General features: G+C 42.0%; 1 protein-coding gene across 3 annotated transcripts in view; it reads left to right on the top strand.

Annotated features, from left to right (window-relative positions):
• The window catches only part of MNAT1 (MNAT1 component of CDK activating kinase), a 137,048-nt gene that overhangs the window by 27,116 nt on the left and 89,332 nt on the right, over window positions 1-20,600 (top strand). For all 3 annotated transcript variants that reach the window (XM_040975484.1, XM_040975486.1, XM_040975485.1), the window contains exons 2-4: window positions 5,716-5,868; window positions 10,791-10,864; window positions 19,614-19,717. In XM_040975484.1, the coding sequence (XP_040831418.1) occupies window positions 5,716-5,868; window positions 10,791-10,864; window positions 19,614-19,717 (331 nt within the window). The remainder of the gene's footprint in view (window positions 1-5,715; window positions 5,869-10,790; window positions 10,865-19,613; window positions 19,718-20,600) is intronic.

Raw genomic sequence — 20,600 nt, 5'->3', positions numbered from 1 at the left:
CTCTGAGGTTTTTGTTTTGCATGTGCAAAGTACGTGTATAACATGAGTAGCTTAATGGTTATGGCAAACAGATCAAATACCTGCGCACCTACAAGCTAATTAAAAAATACTGATGATGTTGAAGCCTTTATCCTCTCTCTGTGTTTTCCTTTTTCTCTCATAGACATGAGGTGGATGACAGAATTTTTATAGTCATTCATTTCTTTCCCTTTGATATTGGCTAAATACTACTGGATGCATAAGCAATACATTATTTAGTTTTAAATTTGATGTAAATTGGTACTATTTGTGGTTGTTTTTACATTTAAAAAATAGTCGGGCCCGGCGCAATGGCACAAGTGGTTAAGGTTCTCACCTTGCACGCCCGGGATCCCACATGGGCGCCGGTTCTAATCCCGGCAGCCCCGCTTCCGTTCCAGTTCCCTGCTTGTGGCCTGGGAAAGCAGTCGAGGATGGCCCAAAGCTTTGGGAACCTGCACCCGCGTGGGAGACCTGGAAGAGGCTCCTGGCTTCGGATCAGCATAGCATCGGCCATTGTGCTCACTTGGGGAGTGAATCATCAGACGGAAGATCTTCCTCTCTGTCTCTCCTCTCTGTATATCCGCCTTTCCAATAAAAACAAACAAACAAACAAACAAACAATTTGAGAGAGCTAGAGAGTTCCTGTCTGCTGATTTACTTATGAAATAGCTGCAGTGTGCTAGGGTGAACCCAGAGGCCAGTGGAGCAGTGCAGCCCCCTATCCCCACCCTTCTCACCCCCTACCCCCCATGGGGATAACAGGTGTGCAGTTACGTCACCATCACTGCTGCTTCCTGGGCAGATAGAGCAGCACAAGAGAAGTGAAGACGTGTGAGGGGAGTTGTTGCCGTTTTGGTTTCACTGGATTCTGCAGCTCAGGAGTGAGTGAGACCAAGCCCTTAATCTTTCTTTCTGTAATGTTTATTTATTTGAAACAATTACAGAGAGAGCATACAGAGCCAGAGCGAGAGCATGCACACGTGCATGAGAGAAAGAGAGAGAGAGAGAGAAAGAGAGAGAGAGCGCGAGCGAGCGAGCAGTCTTTTATCTGCTGGTTCACAATCCATTTACCTGTAGTGGTCAGAGCTGGGGCAGGCTGAAACCAAGGGCCAGGAGCTTCTCTCTGGTCTCCCATGTGGGTTGCAGGGGTCCAAATGCTTGGGGCATCATAAACTTTTCCCCAGGGCCTCGCAGAGGGCTTGGTTGGAAGTGGAGTAGCTCAGGGACTGGTTTGGTTATGCTGTTGCCTGAGACCTTTGCATCCTATAGGCACACCAGTTTGAGTCCTAGTTTTTCTTAGGAAGAATTGGTCAGGTATAGATTTGGACTGGTGGACAAATGGCTTCAACCAAAATTGGATCAGATGGCATAATTGGAGAGAGGAGCAAATGAGTTCGGTATCTGGGCAAAATCATTGCGTGTAAGTAGAATATAGTTTCAATATTCCATGGAAAATTTAGTTTTATGGGGGTATTGCATATTTCACATAAGTCATGTCAACTATAGATCATTATATAATACTAGACTATTTTATTTTTAAATTCCTAGAGTCAGAATTAAACAGTGAAATTGCATTTTGGGTCAGATATATATATTCTAGATATTTGAATACTCCAGAACTATCACATTGGAAGAAACTATATATTTCATAATGAAGAGTTTTATTTCCTCGAAATGTTCTTCATGGTAAGGGACAGAATTGGATAGAAATATATTTTGATAACTTATGTGGGATCTAATTATAACATCATTAATAAGGTTTTTCAAAATATTTTCTTTTGTTTATTTAAAAAATTTTAAAGATTTATTTATGTTTTTATTACAAAATCAGATATATATAGAGGAGGATAGAGAGACAGAAAGATCTTCTGTCTGATGATTCACTCCCCAAGCAGCCCCAATGGCCAGAGCTGTTCCCATCTGTAGCCAGGAGCCAGGAGCTCTTCCAGGTCTCCCATGCGGGTGCAGGGTCCCAAGGCTTTGGGCCGTCCTCGACTGCTTTCCCAGATCATAAGCAGGGAGCTGGATGGGAAGCAGGGTCGCCGGGATTGGAACCCGCACCCATTTGGGATCCTGGTGCTTTCAAGGTGAGGACTTTAACTGCTGGGCTACTGCACCTGGCCTGGTTCCAAACTCTTGAGCTAGCCTCCACTGTTCTCCCAGGCCATTGGGTCAGCAGGATAACCAGGACATGGACTGCTACCCAAATGGAATGCTGCTGGAGGATTAATCTGTAGAGCCAATGTGTTGCCCGTCAACATGTTTTTGTTTATAAAACTTTTATGTGATCATTGATAATTATCTTTTAACAGAAATTTGTCCTTTTGACCAGAAAAGGCTCCTGACTCCTGGCTGTGGATCACCTCAGCTCTGGCCGTTGCAGCTGCTTGGGGAGTGAGTCAATGGACAGAAGCTTTTCCTCTCTGTCTCCCCTCCTATTTGTATATCTTCCTTTGCAATTAAAAAAAAAAATAGGTACATTCAGGATGAATGAAGTTACTGACGCCTCCAAAGGAGCAAGACTGTCAACTTCAGAGTTAACCAAGGAAGGGACTGAACAACTGCTGGATAAAGAATTAAATAAAAATGAAAACAATTAGGAGCACATAGGGAAACTCAAGGAATTTGAGGAGTCAATTACACAGGAAATAGCAACATTGAAACAAAATCAAATTGAATTATTACAAGTGAAGAATACAGTAAAGCAATTTAAAATTCAGTGGAAAACCTAAGTAATAGAGTGAGTAAGGCAGAAAAAAGGTTCTCAAAACTGGAAGACATTTCCTGTAATAACAGTGAAAACAGTGTGAAAGCTGGAAGAGGAATGAGTAAAGCTAAAAGAAATTTGTTTCTTTTTATTTATCAGAAAGTCAGATATATAGAGAGGCGGAAAGACAGAGAGGAAGATCTTCTGTCTGATGATTCACTCCCCAAGTGAGCGCAATGGCTGGTGCTATGCCCATCCGAAGCCAGGAGCCAGGAGCTTCTTCCGGGTATCCCACGCGGGTACAGGGTCCCAAAGCATTGGGCCGTCCTCAACTGCCTTCCTAGGCCACAGGCAGGGAGCTGGATGGGAAGTGGAGTTGCCGGGATAGAACCAGCACCCATATGGGATCCCGGCGCGTTCAAGGTGAGGACTTTAGCCACTAGGCCATGCTGCCGGACCCTAGCTAAAAGAAATTATTCAAAAATTAAGTGGCTTTGGCCCAGTGCAGTAGCCTAGTGGCTAATATCTTCCTCATCTTGCACGCACCAGGATCCCATATGGACGCTGGTTCTAATTAATCCCAGCGGCTCCTCATTGGAGGGAAGATCTTCCTTTCTGCCCCTCCTCTCTATATATCTTGACTTTCCAATGAAAAAAAAATTTAAAAATTAAATTAAGGGACACCATTAGAAGGCTGAACACAAGTGTTATGAGAGTTCCTGAAGGCATGGAAAGAATAGCTAGGCTAAATGATGTGTTAATAGACATAATTGAGAAGTTTGCTAACATGGAGCAAGAATTAGCAAACAAAATACAGGAAGGACACAGGCCCAAAATAGAGTCAACCCAAAACAGTCTTTGCCAAGAGGTACCAGAGTCCAGCTCTCTTCAGTCGAATGTAAAGAAAAGATACTATAAAAAAAAGCTACATAAAGAAAATGAATGACCAAGCAAACTTAAATTCTGAGAAACCCATTGCTAAACTGACAGGACCAGCTCACTGCCTGTCAGTATCAACCCGGAATGTAAGTGCTTAAACTCATCAGTCATCAGTGGACCGAATCCAAAAACAGGACCCATCTCTGTTGCCTTCAGGAGACACATCCCACCAACGAAGATACGACAGAACTGGAAGTGAAAGGATGGAAAAGCCAAGGGGAATGGGAAGGGAGAATGAGCTGGAGTAGCTGTTCTAACACCAGCTAGTGTAAATACAGATAATATTAGAAAGAGTGGATGATACGGACTATGTCGTGTCGTGGTGGAAGTGTGCATGTTTCACTAGGTGACCTCTCCCTGTTTTTCTGAAACCCTGGAGTTAATCATGGCACTTCCAGAATTGCTGTTAAAGTCCTGAGCGGCCTCTCGATGGCTCCGGTGTGGAGACCTTGCGGTTATGTGAGAGATCCTTAGAGTTCCAGGCCCCTGGCTCTGGCCTGGCCCTGCACCAGCTGCTGGAAACGTAAGGGAGAATGACCTAGCTGGTGGAAGATCGCCTTTTGCTTCCTCTGCCCCTGTGTCTTTCCAGAAAAATGAAAATAGAAGTAAAAATCAGTCTATATTCACTGGTACGGAAAAGTGAGGCAGCACGTTTTTATACACAGTACCCAGCTCTGTTAGTAATATCCAGCTTCGGCCTTGTAGAATTCAGTGCATATAAATTTAGGAAATAATTGATTGCAGTAACAGTTTTCTGTAACCATTGTTTTTGGTTTTGTTTAACTTGTGATTTTAGTAAAACCTTTCAAGATTAAAGCAACAGGGTTCTGTTTTTGTTGTTTCCAAAAGTCAGGATTTTGAAAAATGGGAAATGCTGCATAGCAAGTCTTAAATGTAGAGTTTGTAACAAGTGACTGACTTTTTTCTGAGTACAACAACCTATTTCGATCATTTTGAAATTTTGCATCGAATGTAGTGGCTGTTTTAAAAGTCAGCACCCAGGGCTGGCGCTGTGGGCTAAGCTGTTCAGTGCTGGCATTCTGTGTGGGTACGTGTCGGTCCCATCTCCCATCTGCTTCACTTTAGCAAATTCCATTTTCTGTTATCAAGTATATTTAACCATATTCCTTTAAGATCAATACATTTGCTTTTCGGTTTTGCTTTGCTTTTTGTTTTTTGAATTTTTGGGGAGGTGGGGGAGGATGTTGACTTGCTAATTGCCTGTTTATGCACCTGGGAAAGCAGTGGAGGCTGACCCAAGCCTCTGGGCTTCTCTGCACCCCAGTGGGAGACCCGGAGTGAAATTGCTGGCTTCAGTCTGGCCCAGACCTGGAGGCTGCAGCCTGAGTGTTGTAAGCCAGCAGGGAGAGGTGTTCTCTGTCTCTCTCTGCATCTCCTTCTTGATAACTCTGCCTTTCAAATAAGTACATTTATTTAAAAAAAAAATCACAACAAACAAACAAACAAAAAAAACTCAGCGTGCTCTGCCAAGAGAAAATAATTAAGGAAAAAACAGATCCTTTGGTCTTAAAGGAATGTAAATGGATCTTCCTCTCTGTCTCTCCTCTTCTCTGTATACCTACCTTTTCAATAAAAGTAAACAAATCTTAAAAAAATAAACAATGATTTTATTATGCATGACACAGTTACATGGTATGGAATTTTGTACTTGTGGCATCAGGATGGTGGTTCAAAGCAGTCTGGATTTCGGATTTTAGGGATGCTAAACCTGTGTTAGACTGGGAATGGAAAAATTCATAGACAAATCTTTTACTTCCTTTTCAATGTCTCCTTGTCTTGCTCTTCTGAGTTTTCCTAATCCTCCACTCTACTTGTTTTAGCTTATGAGTTAATTTATGAAACTAAGCTGATACCTCTTGGCATATGTATGTTTGAAAAGCAAGTTCCAAATGAAAATGAATGCTTTTCTAACGAGTTTTTTTGGCTAGATTTGAAGTCCAATGGCTGGTTTCCGTGTCTGACCACACTCTCCCACAAGGTGCTTTGGCTGTGGCCTTATCTGTTGTGTTTGCGTTATTTTCTGACAGATGCGAAAGTTGTGTGGATCTGCTGTTTGTGAGAGGGGCTGGAAACTGTCCTGAGTGTGGCACTCCGCTGAGGAAGAGCAACTTCCGGGTGCAGCTCTTTGAAGATCCCGCCGTGGACAAGGAGGTCGAGATTCGGAAAAAGGTGCTAAAGATGTAAGTATTTAAGTCTGAGTGATTCAGCCAACAAAGAGGACTTAAACTGATATCAATTGTTAGTATCAGTGCAGACCAAACTAGACTGGCAGGGAAATAACTAGATTGATCTATGTATTCAGTTCTTGGGGTCCTTATCTCCCCTTCATTGGAGAAGAACCTCTTGATTATGTGATTATAGCATCGCAGTCTGTTTACTTGCTGTTTGTTATTTATTGCTATGTGCGAACGCTGTTAAGCTTGATAAGGAGATAGAAAATAGAAAACGATGGCTAAAGAGATTTATGGGATATTAGCATAGGATAAGGGTTGATGGGGGTCAATGATGGCCGACAAGGGCTGAGGTGGTAACAGGTGGGCAGGAAATGGCTGAGGAGGGAACAGGTAAATTGAAATTTTGAAGGCTGTTTAGAGAAAATTAATTTTGAAGGCTGTTTAGAAAAAATAATGTGTTTATTTTGGGGTGAGTGTACATTTTTTTTTTAAAGATTTACTTTATTTTTATTGGAAAGGCGGATATACAGAGAGGAGAGACAGAGATGAAGATCCTCCTTCTGATGACTCACACCCCAAGTGAGCGCAATGGCCGATGCTATGCCGATCCGAAGCCAGGAGCCTCTTCCGGGTCTCCCACGCGGGTGCAGGGTCCCAAAGCTTTGGGCTGTCCTCGACTGCTTTCCCGGGCTACAGGCAGGGAGCTGGAAGGGAAGTGGGGCTGCTGGGATTAGAACCGGCGCCCATATGGGATCCCGGGCATGCTAGGCGAGGACCTTAACCACTTGTGCCACCGCGCTGGGCTGAAGTGTACATTTTTATTCTTTGTATTTTAGATTTCATTTTATCTGTCCTTTATAACTTACTGTTTTCTGAGTTAAAATAGTTAATGTATTTGTTTAATATTTTGAAAGATTTATTTTTACTTGAAAAGCATATTTATATTGAGAAGGAGAGACATTGAAATAGGTCTTCCAGCTGTTCCTCACTCCCCAGATGTCCACAACAGCCAATGCTGAGCCCATCCAAAGCCAGGAACAAGGAATTTCTTCCAGGTCTCAGCTGGGTGCTGGGGCCCAAAGACTTAGTTCATCGTCTGCTGCTTTCCCGTCTGTAAGCAGGCAGCTGAGTCACAAGTGGAGCAGCCAGAGTAAGAACCAGAATGCCCCTGTGGAATGTCGACACCCCAGGTGGAGATGCTGCGCCACTGCTCTGGCTCCTAATTTTTTTCAAGCACTTTGCCTTTCAGCTCAGGTCACCTGTGCTTTAGCGGCTGCTTTCTAGGTGCCTAACCAATAATGCCTTTTTTTTTTTTTTAATTAACTTACTTAGAAAGTAGAGTTACAGAGGGAGGGGGAAAGAGAGAGACAGAGAAATTTTCCATCTGCTGGTTATTCTGCAAATAACTGCAGTGGCCATAGCTGTGTCAGGCTGAAACCAGGAGCCAGGAATTCCATTCAGATCTCCCACGTGGGTGGCTTGGGTCCAAGTGCTTGGGATCTTCTGCTGCTTCCCCAGCTGTGTAGAGAACGACCTTAGAAATGGAGCAGCCACAGCTCAAACTGGCACTCACAAGGGACGCTGGCCTTGCAGGTGGTGGTCCAACTCCCTGGGCCAGCCCCATCTTACAGGTTTTTGTAAAAATTTAAAAAATGTTTTATTTATTTTCATCTACGTGAAAGCCAAAGTGAGACAGATCTTCCATCCACTTATAACCCGACTGCACGAAACAACGGAGACTGGGCCAGGTCAAAGCCAGGAGCCAGGAACTAGTCCGAGTTCCCGTGTGACTGGCAGGGACCACGCACGAGAGCCATTGCTCATTATTGCCGCTTGGTGTGCATTAGCAAGCAGCTCTGAACTGAAGTGAACAGGCGCTCTGATACGGGCGGCAGACATCGAGGGTGATGGCTTACGTGCCATGCCACAGTATCTACTCCTCTTCAGCGATGTTTCTTCAGTGCCTTGTAGTATTTGGATTGCGTCTGGAAGGTAATTCTTAAAGACTGTCTTTTGTAAACTCTCTCAGTTTTCTAGTTCTTCACAGTTAGTATAATATTTATAGACTTTTCAGATCCTAGTCTGCTCTAGTATTCTCTAGCCCACAATTGTGTTAAAGAAATGGGAATTCAATTTTAATTCTCATGAATTTGTTAATAAATTTGGGTAAGTTTTGATTTTGAGTTTTTGAAAATTAGTGAATCCAGAAAGCAAACAATATCACATTTTCCCAGGGTTCACCTGTGTAAGCTTACTTTGCAGTCCTTGAAATCTCCCACACTTGTTCTCCTCAAGCTATTTTTTTCTTTATTATTATTATTGTTATTATTATTTTATGATACAGTTCCATAGGCTCTGGGATTTCCTTTATCCCCTCCACAAATGCCCGCCTCCTGCCCCCTCCATTTGATTTCCCCTATATTATTACAGTAGTATAGTTCTTCATTAACAGTCACAAGTCCATCATCATGGACAATGGCAGAGAATCCAGCATTCAGTTGTCAAGATATATTGAACAGTTGCATTGAGAGTCCATCTTTGATCTGGAAGTAGAGATGCATACTGCATTGTAGAGTCACATCTGGATATGACAGTCTCCATTACACAACTACTATACATCCCCTTAAATGAAAAGCCACAATACAAAATCAACAACAGGAAGAAAAAAAAGAAATTCACAACACGATGAGATTAAAAAAATGCTACCAAATGACCAATTTATTGCTATGTTCTTGGTGGTGCTGATCTTGCCGGAACCTGTTGGCCATTAGGTCAGAGGATCACCTGGACCTATTTTGTCCCCTAGGATGCCAAATTTGGTATTATTTTCCCTGTGGGACTAGTGAAATGCACTGCACTGAAAGTGAGTTGGCTCGCAGTTCAGCGCATGTGCAGTTCACTGTTGTCCCTCCAGTCTCACAGCCTTTGCCACACTGTGCAGAGTGGTGCCTGACGTGCCGCTGGTGCGGTTCTTCATCTGCTGGCTGGTTTTTAAACTTGTCCTTACCCTATTCCATCATGTTGTTTCTCTTCAATTATGTAAGTATTTTATATATTATTTCTCTTCTGATTCTTTGCTGTTATAAGAATTTTTTTTTGTTTTTAGAATATTTATTTAAATAATACAATTATTTTATTTTTGATGATGTTTGCATAGTTGAGAAAAATGCATCCCCATGTCAACCTCCAATTAGGGTAGGGAGGGTTAAGGAATGGAGGAGGGTGGATGAGATAACTGCCTCCATTCTCCTTTTTTCTTTCTTCATTTGGAGAAAGTGGAGAGAGAAGAGGGGAGGGCTGCTCCCTGCAACCCAACTGCATCAGTACCCAGGAATGGGGAAGACTACCTGACGTCATCTTAATGTGGGTCCCTGATGTGGAGCATGTTCTGATGATACTGCTTAAGTGGTTTTGATAGTTCTGGATTGTAGTTGCTCCATGCTTGAGGGAATCTTCCCAAGGTCCACTGACTGACGTCATCTACCTTAGTGTCTCGATTCGCATAGATGCTTGTCTGGGAGAGCTGCCCAATTTGTTCTGTCCTTCATGATACTAGATGTCCTCTGCAGGCCTCATTGGACTAGTCGTCATGTCCCCCATGAGCATCTGTGCATGTTGTCCATCACACATGCCTTAGCAACCATGGGGACCCATTTCTGGCACATGTGCTTCACCATCAGACCACATTTCCTGTGTTTGACTGTGGTTGAATTTTGAGTCCAGTGGTTCAGTTGGGGAGGTTCCCCAAAGTAGCCTTGCCAGAGGTGACCCCAACCTGACTCCTGAGTGCTCCGAAAGGAGGTAGTTAATAACGGTAATCCAGCTCAGGTCTCCCACCTAGGTGGTGGTATTGGTTTGGTCCCAAAAGGTCCCCTGGTTTCCCTCCTCTGAACCGTATTGTCTCAGCCCCCTCATTTACCTCCTTGGGCAGTAGCCAGGTTGGTGAAAGTCCCTCAGAAGTCACTCCTCACCTGTCATGTTCTTCCTCAGCACTCCTACGCTCTACCCCTCTCCAGACCTGCTTTCCTGAGCAATCCACAGCCCCCCATGACCAGTCTTTTGATGGTATGCTCTGGCAGCGTGAGGCCTTGCCCCCCATGACCAGTCTTTTGATGGTGTGCTATGGCAGCTTGAGGCCTTGCCTGCCTACCCAGGGCCCACGCTCATGCGCGCGTGTGGGTCCCCAGTGCCTGTCTTGGTGTGCCAGTGTCTTCCCCCAACATATCTTAAAAATAACAACAATAACAACAAAAAAAACCAGAAAAATAAAGTAGGCGACTATGGTAGCACACTGGTATAGTTAACACAAATTTGGATTCACCAGGCCCAGGATGCCTATCAGCTATTACCTGCTTTTTCTCTTAGCAGTGTAAACCTTCTCTTACAGTGAAACCTTGGAGACAGCCTACGCTTAGGGACAGTCATAGGAGTTTAAGAACAGCATTGTTGCACCTGGCATGGTAGTCTAGTGGCTAAAGTCCTCGCCTTGGATGCACCGGGTTGCCATATGGACAGCGGTTCTAATCCTGGGGTCCCCACTTCCCATCCAGCTCCCTGCTTATGACCTGGGAACGTAGTCGTGGATGGCCCAAGGCCTTGGGACTCTGTACCTGTGTGGGGGACCTGGAGAGGACTCCTGGCTCCTGGCTTCAGAATGGCTCAGTTCTGGCCATTGGGGCCACTTGGGGAGTGAGTCAACAGATGGATGATCTTCCTCTCTGTCTCTCTTCTCTGTATATCTTATTTTTTAATAAAAAATTTTTTAACAAAGGGAGAGAATTGTTGATCTAACTATAAACATTGTGTTGAGAAAATAATCTTTCATATAAAAAGAGTCCTTTTTGTATTAGGTATGAATTAAAGAATAAGCAAAACGAAATTTCCAAATCAATGACATGTAATCAGTTGATATTTTCCTTCTCTTAAAGATACAATAAAAGGGAAGAAGACTTTCCTAGCCTAAGAGAATACAATGATTTCCTTGAAGAAGTGGAGGAAATTGGTATGTGTTTAATTTACCATGCTAGCCCATGACATTTGTGCTTTTTTTGGATGGCCAGTAGAACATCTTGCATAAAAGCTTGTTAATAGCCTTCATTGTGATAGCAGATGCTTACCTAAATAAATTCTTCTGCACTTGAACCGTGTTTGTCAAATGGAAGAAGTGTCCCAGTGAAGAACATACTTAAGTAATGGTTTGTTTTTCCAGAACTAGGGTTGTACAGGCAGTAACACTTTAACTGCAAGGGTGGCTAGATTTGTAAGCATAATCTGTAAGTTAATTTTATTGGAATTCAAGGAGCAAAAAGAACATCCAGGGACTTTTTTTTCTTTTTTGAATTTTTATTTATGTTTTGAGTGGCAGATTTACAGAGAGAGGAGGGACAGAGAGGGAGATCTTTAAGTTGGCTCACTCTCGAGATGGCCTCGGTAGGCACAACTGGGCTGCTTTGAGGCAGAAGCTTAGAACTTCCGAGGCTTCTCACGTGTATGCAGGAGCCCAAGGACTTGGGCCTTCTTCCACTGTTCTCCCATTAGGGAGCTGGACTGAAAGTGAAGCAGCTGGGATCCCAGTCAGTGTCCATAGGGGATGCCGGCATTGCAGGCAGAGGCTTAATGTAATATGCAGTGATGCTGGTCCCCGATTGCTAACATCGAACTTGGTCAGTCTTTATCCAGGGTAGCTAAAGGCATATGTTGCTTATCATAATTTGTGATTCTATGGGTACAGCAGTTTGAAGCTACTCTGAAGGAGCTGATTAGTGAAGTAGCAGTCTTTTAGTGTTATTCTGGAGTTAGAGGTTAATCTGAGCGTAGTGTTTTCTGATGTGATTAGTCAAAAGCAGGCCTGCGTCAACATAGGCAGTTTCAGTTCTTTTAAATGAAACTTTGTAGACATTGAAAAGTGTGCAAAGTTGTTGCATGTCAATTAAACTGTTAATATTCTTTTAAAAAGTTGCCGTAATTATTATGAAGTGCAGGTTTTGAGATTACATAAAGGCTATAGACCATGAAAGTTAGAATGAAACTCTGAGGATCAGTCATCATTTTCGTTGTTGACGCAAAGTTGATAGGTGGCAGCTATAGCCACAATATATATTCTGGAAATATGAACATAATAAAATTGGTTATTCTTTAGGCTATTTGTGGTAAGGTTTCAGAAACTTCAGATTCCTAGGATTGAATATTCTGATTTTTAAAAGATATTATTATTATTATTATTATCATTATTATTTTATTGGAAAGGCAGATTTATAGAGAAAAGGAGAGATAGAAAAGGATCCTCCATTTGCTGGCTCATTCCCAAGTGGCCACAATGGCTGAAACTGAGAGCTGATCTGAAGCCAGGAGCTTCTTCTGGGTCTCCACCATGGGTGCAGAGTCCTAAGGTTTTGGACCATCCTCTGCTGCTTTCCCAGGCGACAGCAGGAGCTGGAGCTGGAATGAAAGTGGAGTAGCTAGGACTAACCGGTGCAAATATGAAATCCTTGCCCGTGCAAGTCACTATGCTGTTGTGCTCGGCTCTGAATATTCTAATTTCTTTTTGGAGACAATCCAGAAAATCTTTTTATTTGGTTGTTATCAAAACTTTTCTAGAATGTCTAAGCTTGTTTGTTCCACCATGGCAAAACAGCTATAGAACATGATTTAGAAGTTTTCTAGGAACTGGCTGGGCCTTACAGCCACTGCGTTTGTCTTTTAATGGTACTCACGGTGCTTTGCATGTACTTTTGGCAGCCATGAGTGGTTACAGATTTTGACTAAATTGGTAAATTGGTAGAATTGGTAAAATATGAATTTTTTTTTTTACTTCAAAACAGATTTGTTTATTTTTTATTTGAAAGGCATACTTTTTAAGATTTATTTTTAGTTTTTTTTTAAATTATTATTGGAAAGGCGGATATATGGAGAGGAGAGACAGAGGAAGATTTTTTTGTTGTTGTTAATTGCATTGCATTATGTGACACAGTGTTGTGGGCACTGGGATTCCTCCCAACCCTCCCCGAACCCTCTCCCCATGCTGGAATTTTTAGTTTTTTTTTTAAGATTTATTTATTTTTATTGAAAGGCAGATACACAGAGAGGAGGAGAGACAGAGAGGAAGATCTTCCATCCGATTGTTCACTCCCCAAGTGACCGCAATGGCTGGAGCTGAGCCAATCCAAAGCCAGGAGCCAGGAGCTCTTCTGGGTCTCCCACGTGGGTGCAGGGTCCCAAAGCCTTGGGCCATCCTCGACTGCTTTCCCAGGCCACAAGCAGGGAGCTGGATGGGAAGTGGGGCCCCAGGATTAGAACCAGCACCCATATGGGATCCCGGGCATGCAAAGCGAGGACTTTAACCACTAGGCTATCACTCTGGGCCTGAGTTTTTAGTTTAATGTGGTAAATACTGAAATCACTTGTAAGATGTTATTGGTATACAAATAGGACACTTTGCATTGGGAAGTAAAGGTTAGAATTGGTGAAGTTCGGAGAACAGGTAATATTTCGGTTTGATCTTAAATGACAAATGAAGAGACATTTACCTGGTAGAAAAGGGATAGAAGAATGTTTTTAACAAAATAACAGAATTTTGGTACAGAGATAATGAAGATATTGGGCATTTTGGAGAATCAACAAGGCATCCTTTGCAGGTGGATAGAAAAGCTTGCAAAAGCAACAACCCAGGTGAAGGAGTGTGTGACACCATGGGCCATAAACCTAACCAGGTCAAGATTTACGTGAAGCAAAGATTTAATTTTTAAAATAAAACTTTAAAAAATATTTATTTAATTTTTAAAATTTTTTAATTTTTTAAATTTTTTATGGGAAAGTGAGATATATAGAGAGGAGGAGAGACAGAGACGACATCTTTTGTCTGTTGAGTCACTTCCCCAGTAGCTGCAGTGGCCAGAACTGAGCTGATCCGGAGCCAGGAGCCAGGAGCTTCTTTCAGGTCTCCCATGCGGGTGCATGGTCCCAAGGCTTTGGCTGTCCTCGACTACGACTACGTTCCCAGGCTACTAGCAGGGAGCTGGGTGGGAAGTGGAGCAGCAGCGATTAGAACCTGCGCCCATCTGGGATCCTGGCGTATTTAAGGCGATGCACTTTAGCCACTAGGCTACTGCGCCAGGCCTGAAGCAAAAACTTTTGCAGAGTAAGAAACAACCAAGTAAAGAGAGAATGCAAAGTAGAAGAAGATATTTGCAACTCATACATTTTATAAGGAATTAATTTCGAAAATATGTAATAAACTCAACTCAATAGGAAGAAATAACCTAATTGAAAGATGGGCTATGTTCTTGAATAGACATTTGTCAAATTAAGATTTACAAATAGCGAACATGGTTATGGAACCGTCCTCATTGTGAGTCAGCTTCAGGGAAATGCACGTGGGGATCATAGGCCTTATAACCTGCACCTCAGAATGGCTGATTTTATGGACAATGTGAAGAAAAGGAACTCTTGGTGGGTGTTATAGTTTGGATAACAGTTTGGATATTGCCAAAGGCTTATATGTTTGGGCTTGGTCCTGAATGTTTTATGTTAATGAGTTAAGAGTGGAGACTTTATCTAATTATGACATCTAGAGTTATGACCCAGTGGGGTTAGGCTATTATAGTATGCCCTTGGAAGGTAGTACACTTGAAAGGGTTGCTTATATAAGATGACTCAGCGAGGGTGGAGGACCACTGGTGTTGTGGTTTAGTGGGTTAAACCATTGTCTATACTGGCATCCCATATGGGTGCTGGTTTGAGTCCTGCCTGCTCTACTTCCAATTCAGCTCTCTGTGTCAATAATTGCTTTGTGACTATTCTTTTCAAGGTGTTTCTGAGACTGTGCTAACATACTTTATTAATCAAAAAATAGAAATTAATAGACAATACTAAAAACCAGAATGAGTTACAAATCCATGAATCCGTAATCTGTATAGCTCTGTGACAGACATTTTTATCCCTATTTTTCATGTGGAGAAGAGTTACAGAAAAATTATGTATTGTCCCCAAGATCACATTGCTAGGAAATAATGGAGCCAAATTTTAAACAGGTTTTTCGCACTGTCAGAACCCATGAGATTGGTGGGTTGAAAGAGTGGCTGGTGGTCTGGGTGTGGGCATGGTGTGCCATGGGGAAGAGATGACAGGCAGGGGAGGTGTGCTTAGAACTGTAGTTTGAGGGCCCGGCGCGGTGGCGCAAGTGGTTAAAGGTCCTCGCCTTGCACGCCCGGGATCCCATATGGGCGCCGGTTCTAATCCCGGCAGCCCCGCTTCCCTTCCAGCTCCCTGCCTGTGGCCTGGGAAAGCAGTCGAGGACAGCCCAAACCCTTGGGAACCTGCACCCGCGTGGGAGACCCGGAAGAGGCTCCTGGCTTCAGATTGGCATAGTATCGGCCCGTTGCGCTCACTTGGGGAGTGAATCATCGGACGGAAGATCTTCCTCTCTGTCTCTCCTCTCTGTATATCCGCCTTTCCAATAAAAAAAATAATAATAAAAATAAATCTTTAAAAAAAAAAAAGAACTGTAGTTTGAGGGAGATTTACGAATTCCAGGCTCCACTTTGTAGGTAGAGAGGCAGTATTGAAGATGCCTTCATCTGGAGTGAGAGGACGTAGGTGAGTAGGGTGGCTCAAACGGCATTTGAGAATTCATAATTTATGATCATTTTGTTGTATAAAAGTCATTCTGAGACCTTTAACATTGTAAATGTGAAAATGATAAATTTTGTGTAATGATCTCCAAGGTTTTACAATGGAAGGGTCACACATGCAAATCCACATTTTTATGGCATTAATAATAAGCTCTTTTTTGTGATTATGGCAGTTTACATGTAAAATTTCTTGTTCATTTTGGTCCCAGGGATTATCTCGCTTTGTTCTTGTTTCATAATAAACATACTATTCTTTTGGTGCAGGGAATACTTATTTTAGAAGGGTGAGAAAGTCCTAAGGGCTTTAAATGATGAATTCGAGATGTCAAGAACACTCCAAAATTGTACTTAAATAGCATTAAATCTTTCAAAAAATACAATAGATTTTTTGTTTGCTTTTTATTGACCTCACTAAAGGCAGGTCGACATCTGAACTAAACCAGTAAGTAGATAAAGGGTCACATAGTTGCTGTAAAATATTAGCTTCTTTTTTTTTTTTCTTCAAGGCTGTTATTTCAGCTTGACTCCTTGTGACATGAACAAGACTTGCTTCATCTGAAAAGCTTTAAAATTAGTAATTCACTTTCATGGTTTTCTCCCCCTTTTTTATAAAGGAGGGTGTTTGTTTCATCTGTGATTATATTTGAATGTATCATGTTGCTATTACCTTTGCTTTCTAAAAAAATGAAATAGGCAGTTTGGTTGTTTTACTGTTACTGTAATTTGTCATAAATTTGTAGATAATCATAAAGTAGAAATTGTCTATAAACAGATCAATTTCGTTTAGGATCTATGTCTCCCCACCCCCCTTTTTTTGGATTTATTTATTGGAAAGGCAGATTTACAGACAAAAGGAGAGGCAGAGAGAAAGGTCTTCCGTCCACTCATTCACTGCCTAGGTGGTCTCAACGGCTGGAGCTGTGCTGATCCGAAGCCAGGAGCCAGTAGCTTCCCCCGGGTCTCCTACACAGGTGCAGGGTCCCAAGGCTTTGGGTCATTCTACCGGGGATATGATGGGATGCTGATCCTTCAGGTAGAGGATTAGCTTACTACACCACTATGCTGGGCCCTCTCATTTTATCTTAATTTTAAATAATATTCCATTACTTGGATCTATTACAATTTATGCATTGACACACTGAAGGATATCTTAGTTACTTCCATATATGAATAATTATGAATAAATATAACCATTCCTGTACATGTTTTTATGTAGATATAGTTTTCTTTATCACACTTTGGTCAATACCTAGGAGCTTGATGGCTGGATTCTATGGTAGAACAGATTTAATTTTTTAGGAAATTACTGGCCCAGCATGGTAGCCTAGTGGTTAAATTCCCCATTTGCTTGTGTTGGGATCCCATATGGGTGCAGGTTCTAATCCGGGTGGCTCCACTTCCCATCCAGCTTCCTGCTTGTGGCCTGGGAAAGCAGCCGAGGACGGCCCAAAGCCTTGGGACCCTGCATCCCACATGTGAGACCTGGAAGAGCTCCTAGCTCCTGGCTTTGGATTGGCTCAGCTCCAACAGCTGTTGTGGCCACTTGGGGAGTGAACCAACAGACAAAAGATCTTCCTCTCTGTCTCTTCTCTTATTGATGTATTTGACTTTCCAATGAAAAACTAAAATAAATTTTTAAAAAATTACTGAAATGACTGATATTTGCATTCTCAAAAGCAGTGTATCAAAATCTCATCCCTTACCAGTATTTGTTATTGTGATTGCATTTTGCTATTCTGATAGGAATGAAGTAGAATAGTAGTAATAATAAGGATGTTTTACACAAACTGTTTCCTTTAGGAACATTCTGACAGTTCAAGTAAAATTTGTGCATTCAAAGTAATTCCAAAATGTTTAAAGAAGCTTCATACCACATGTAGCTTTTCGTAAGATAATGTATTGTGCGCATTCAGGAATGGGGATTGTAATTGCAACTTAATAAAGAAGAGCTTGTGATTAACTTGGGCATAGAAGGGTGGGTTAGACCCTGGTAGAACCTGGTACTCAGATAAGCCCTGTGAGTACAGGGACAAGTTTGATTGAAGGTGTAGAGATTAGAAAGCGTGGGCTGCGAGCTGAGAGGACAACTGGGCTGACAGCACTTTTCAAGCATCGTGAGGCACACACAGCCAGCATGATGGAAGCCAGGTTGTCGAATCAGGTAGCCTGTGTTAAAATCCTTGTCCCAACGTGTTAGCTGTATGCCCTAGACAAATTGATATGTTTAATCTTAAACATGAAATGTAATTAATGTGGTAGCCATCTCCTGGTGTTGGTAGACTTAGGTGAAGTAATTAGGTCAGGTGCTTGTCGGGCATACTTCATAGATGTTTGCAATATAGAATTATTGTTCAGGAATAGGTTGAGAAGTCTTTAACACAAAGTTACACTGTTTGGAGCTACTAGATGTTGAGGTTGTGGACGTTTAGATTTGCTGGCCCAGAGGATGACCTGTGGAATAGAAGGGCTAAACTGTGAGTAGCTGGCTAAGACAGGCAAGTGCCCTTAGTGACTAGTGTGTCACAGATGTCTTTGTGATGCGTGTTCCTGTTTTGGAACCCCTGTTTCATGTCAGATGAAGTGCCCATTTGGGATCTTGCCTCAGTCGTCCAGTCCAGCTTCCTGCTGATGCGCATCTTGGGAGGCAGCAGGGATGGTCTGTGTGTTTGGGTTCCTGCCTTCCATGTGAGAGACTCAGGTTGAGTTCTGCTCCTGCCTTTGCACTCGTCCAACCATTGCTGTTGGAGGCATCTGTGGCGTGAACCAGCAGATAGCAGATGCGACTGATCTGTGCGTGTCTCTGTCTACCTTTGAAATAAAATTTCATTTTAAGATGGGAGATCATGAATCTCATCAGTCCTTTGAGTCTATTTAATGTCCTTACTTGACAGAGCAGGCAGTTGCCTTTTAGGCTTACGGTATTGCTGTTGGACTCTCAAAGGCTTTCATCACAGCACATCTAGGAACTATTTGAGATGACTGTTGCTTAAACAAAGACTGAGTTGGGTAGATCCATGTTGTTCTTAGGGCAAGAAGCCAGAAGCATTGGTAAGTAAGGAGGAAAGATAAAGTGGAAAATGAAATGGAGTCTTCATAGCTGATTAAGACTGTAAAGGATATAGTAATGAGGTTATACTTCATAATGTGAGTTTATTTAAAACTTCTAAAGCATTTTGTTCATTAGAGAGAGTTCATCCATGTGCTGGTGTATTCTCCATATGCCCACACAGTTGAGAGTTGGACTAGACCTAAGTCTGGAAGAGCCAAGAACTCCACGCAGTCTCTCAGCTGGGTGGTAGGGCCCCAGCTACTGAGCAGTCCCCTGCTGTCTCCTGGGATGCTTGGGAACAGAAAGCTGGAGCTGGGAGCTGACTCCAGCACGTCAGTGTGAAATGTGTGTGTCTCCATTGCCCCACTGCTGGATGTCTGTCCCTCATAAAGAGTCCAGACACACCAGTAGGACAGTAGCATTTTGGCTCATTTACATAAGGTTAGAAAGGAGTGTAGCATTTGTTATTCAGATTATTTTAAGTTGGAATTAAAAAAAAAGTTCTAACTTATTGAACACTTGGCAGTACTTTCTGTTAAAGTATTTATGTCAAGTTTTTGCTACCAGTTTATCTGTTACCTCCCCCTTAAGTTTCATGCCGAGTCCATTAGGATGAGAATAAAATCTTTTTGTTTGATATAAATTATACAAATATATGATCTTAAAAATTCTTTTGGGTCTTTTATTAATTTTCTGGAGCACAAACTGTTTTCTGTATTAATTCTGACCAGTGTGGTAGGTCCCAAACTTGCTTTATTAACTTAAAAATATGAGGAATAGTGCCTGTGGTTTAAAGTGAGGTCAATAAAAAATTAATATGATTATGGCAAACACAAGAGTTAGGTGATTCTGTGCATTTGTCTGGAAGTCTGTCTTTACATTGACCTCAAAAAGCATGGTTGTTGTAGCCAGAGCAAGTCGAAATTAGGTGGCAAATTAAGGAATACAGGTATGGCCGTAGGGCATGGCAATCACGTGAGAAAGAAAGCCTTGTGGTGACTATTTGGTTGGGATGTCTATTCAAGATTTACATTTCAATTGTATTTGATGGCATTGTTTCCCTTCTGATGCAGTATTCAACTTAACCAACAATGTGGATTTGGACAACACCAAAAAGAAAATGGAGAAGTACCAAAAGGAAAACAAAGATGTCATTCAGAAAAATAAGCTAAAGCTGGTTGGTTGCTAAGTATTTTCTTCTTTTATATTAGAAGCAAATGTTTTCATGTGATAATTTTTTAGAAAAAGCTTTCTTTAGAAGAAGTTTCATTTATGAAGGATTAGCTGAAACTTAGGTCAGAACATATTAATTAGAAATGTAGATAGGCACACACATGGCACTATAGCTAGAATAGCTTTTATAGCATTATGTTCCACTGTGCTATCCTAAGAAAGTGGATCCTAAATGTAGGTGATTGTTAATGCTGTGTATTTCCCTGCTAAGTATACACTTGGGCAGTGGTCACAAAAATAATAGAAATTCATGTTTTTCTAGGACATTAATTAATTTCTCATTTAATGGGGGAGTAGAGAGCCTACGCAAAGGTTGATGGATCTTCCAAGTGGGAGATATAGAAAGCAAAGACATTATTCATGTAAAATAAGATGAAGACGTGCTTAAATCAGAATAAATGCAGCAGCTAATTTTGTTTCTGTTCCAGTTATCTTTTCATTTCATTTAAATAGAAGCATCATTACATATGAAAGTAATTTTGAGGGGCCAGTGTGGTACCATAGTGGGTTGTGGCATGGTGGGTTCAGCCGCCTCCTTCACTACTGTCATACCGTATGGGCCCAAGCAAGTTCAATTTCCAGATGCTACACTTCCCATCCAGTTCCCTACTGATGACCTGGGAAAAGCAATAGAAGATGGTCAAAGTATTTGGGTCCCTGTTACCCAAATAAAAGACCGAGGTAAAGTCCCTGACTTTGGATTTAGCCTGCCCAATCCTATCTATTGCATTCATCTAAGAAGTGAGCCAATAGATGGAAGATTCTCTCTTTGTCTCTTAGTTTCTCCTTGCTATGACTCTGATATTCAAACAATTCTTTTTTTTTTT

The sequence above is a fragment of the Ochotona curzoniae genome, unplaced genomic scaffold (assembly GCF_017591425.1).
Source record: "Ochotona curzoniae isolate NIBS_2020 unplaced genomic scaffold, NIBS_Ocur_1.0 contig_2688, whole genome shotgun sequence".
NCBI classification, from domain to species: Eukaryota; Metazoa; Chordata; class Mammalia; order Lagomorpha; family Ochotonidae; genus Ochotona; species Ochotona curzoniae.
Note: the sequence above shows the minus strand (reverse complement) of the source record. Positions and strands in the feature narration are given on the sequence as shown.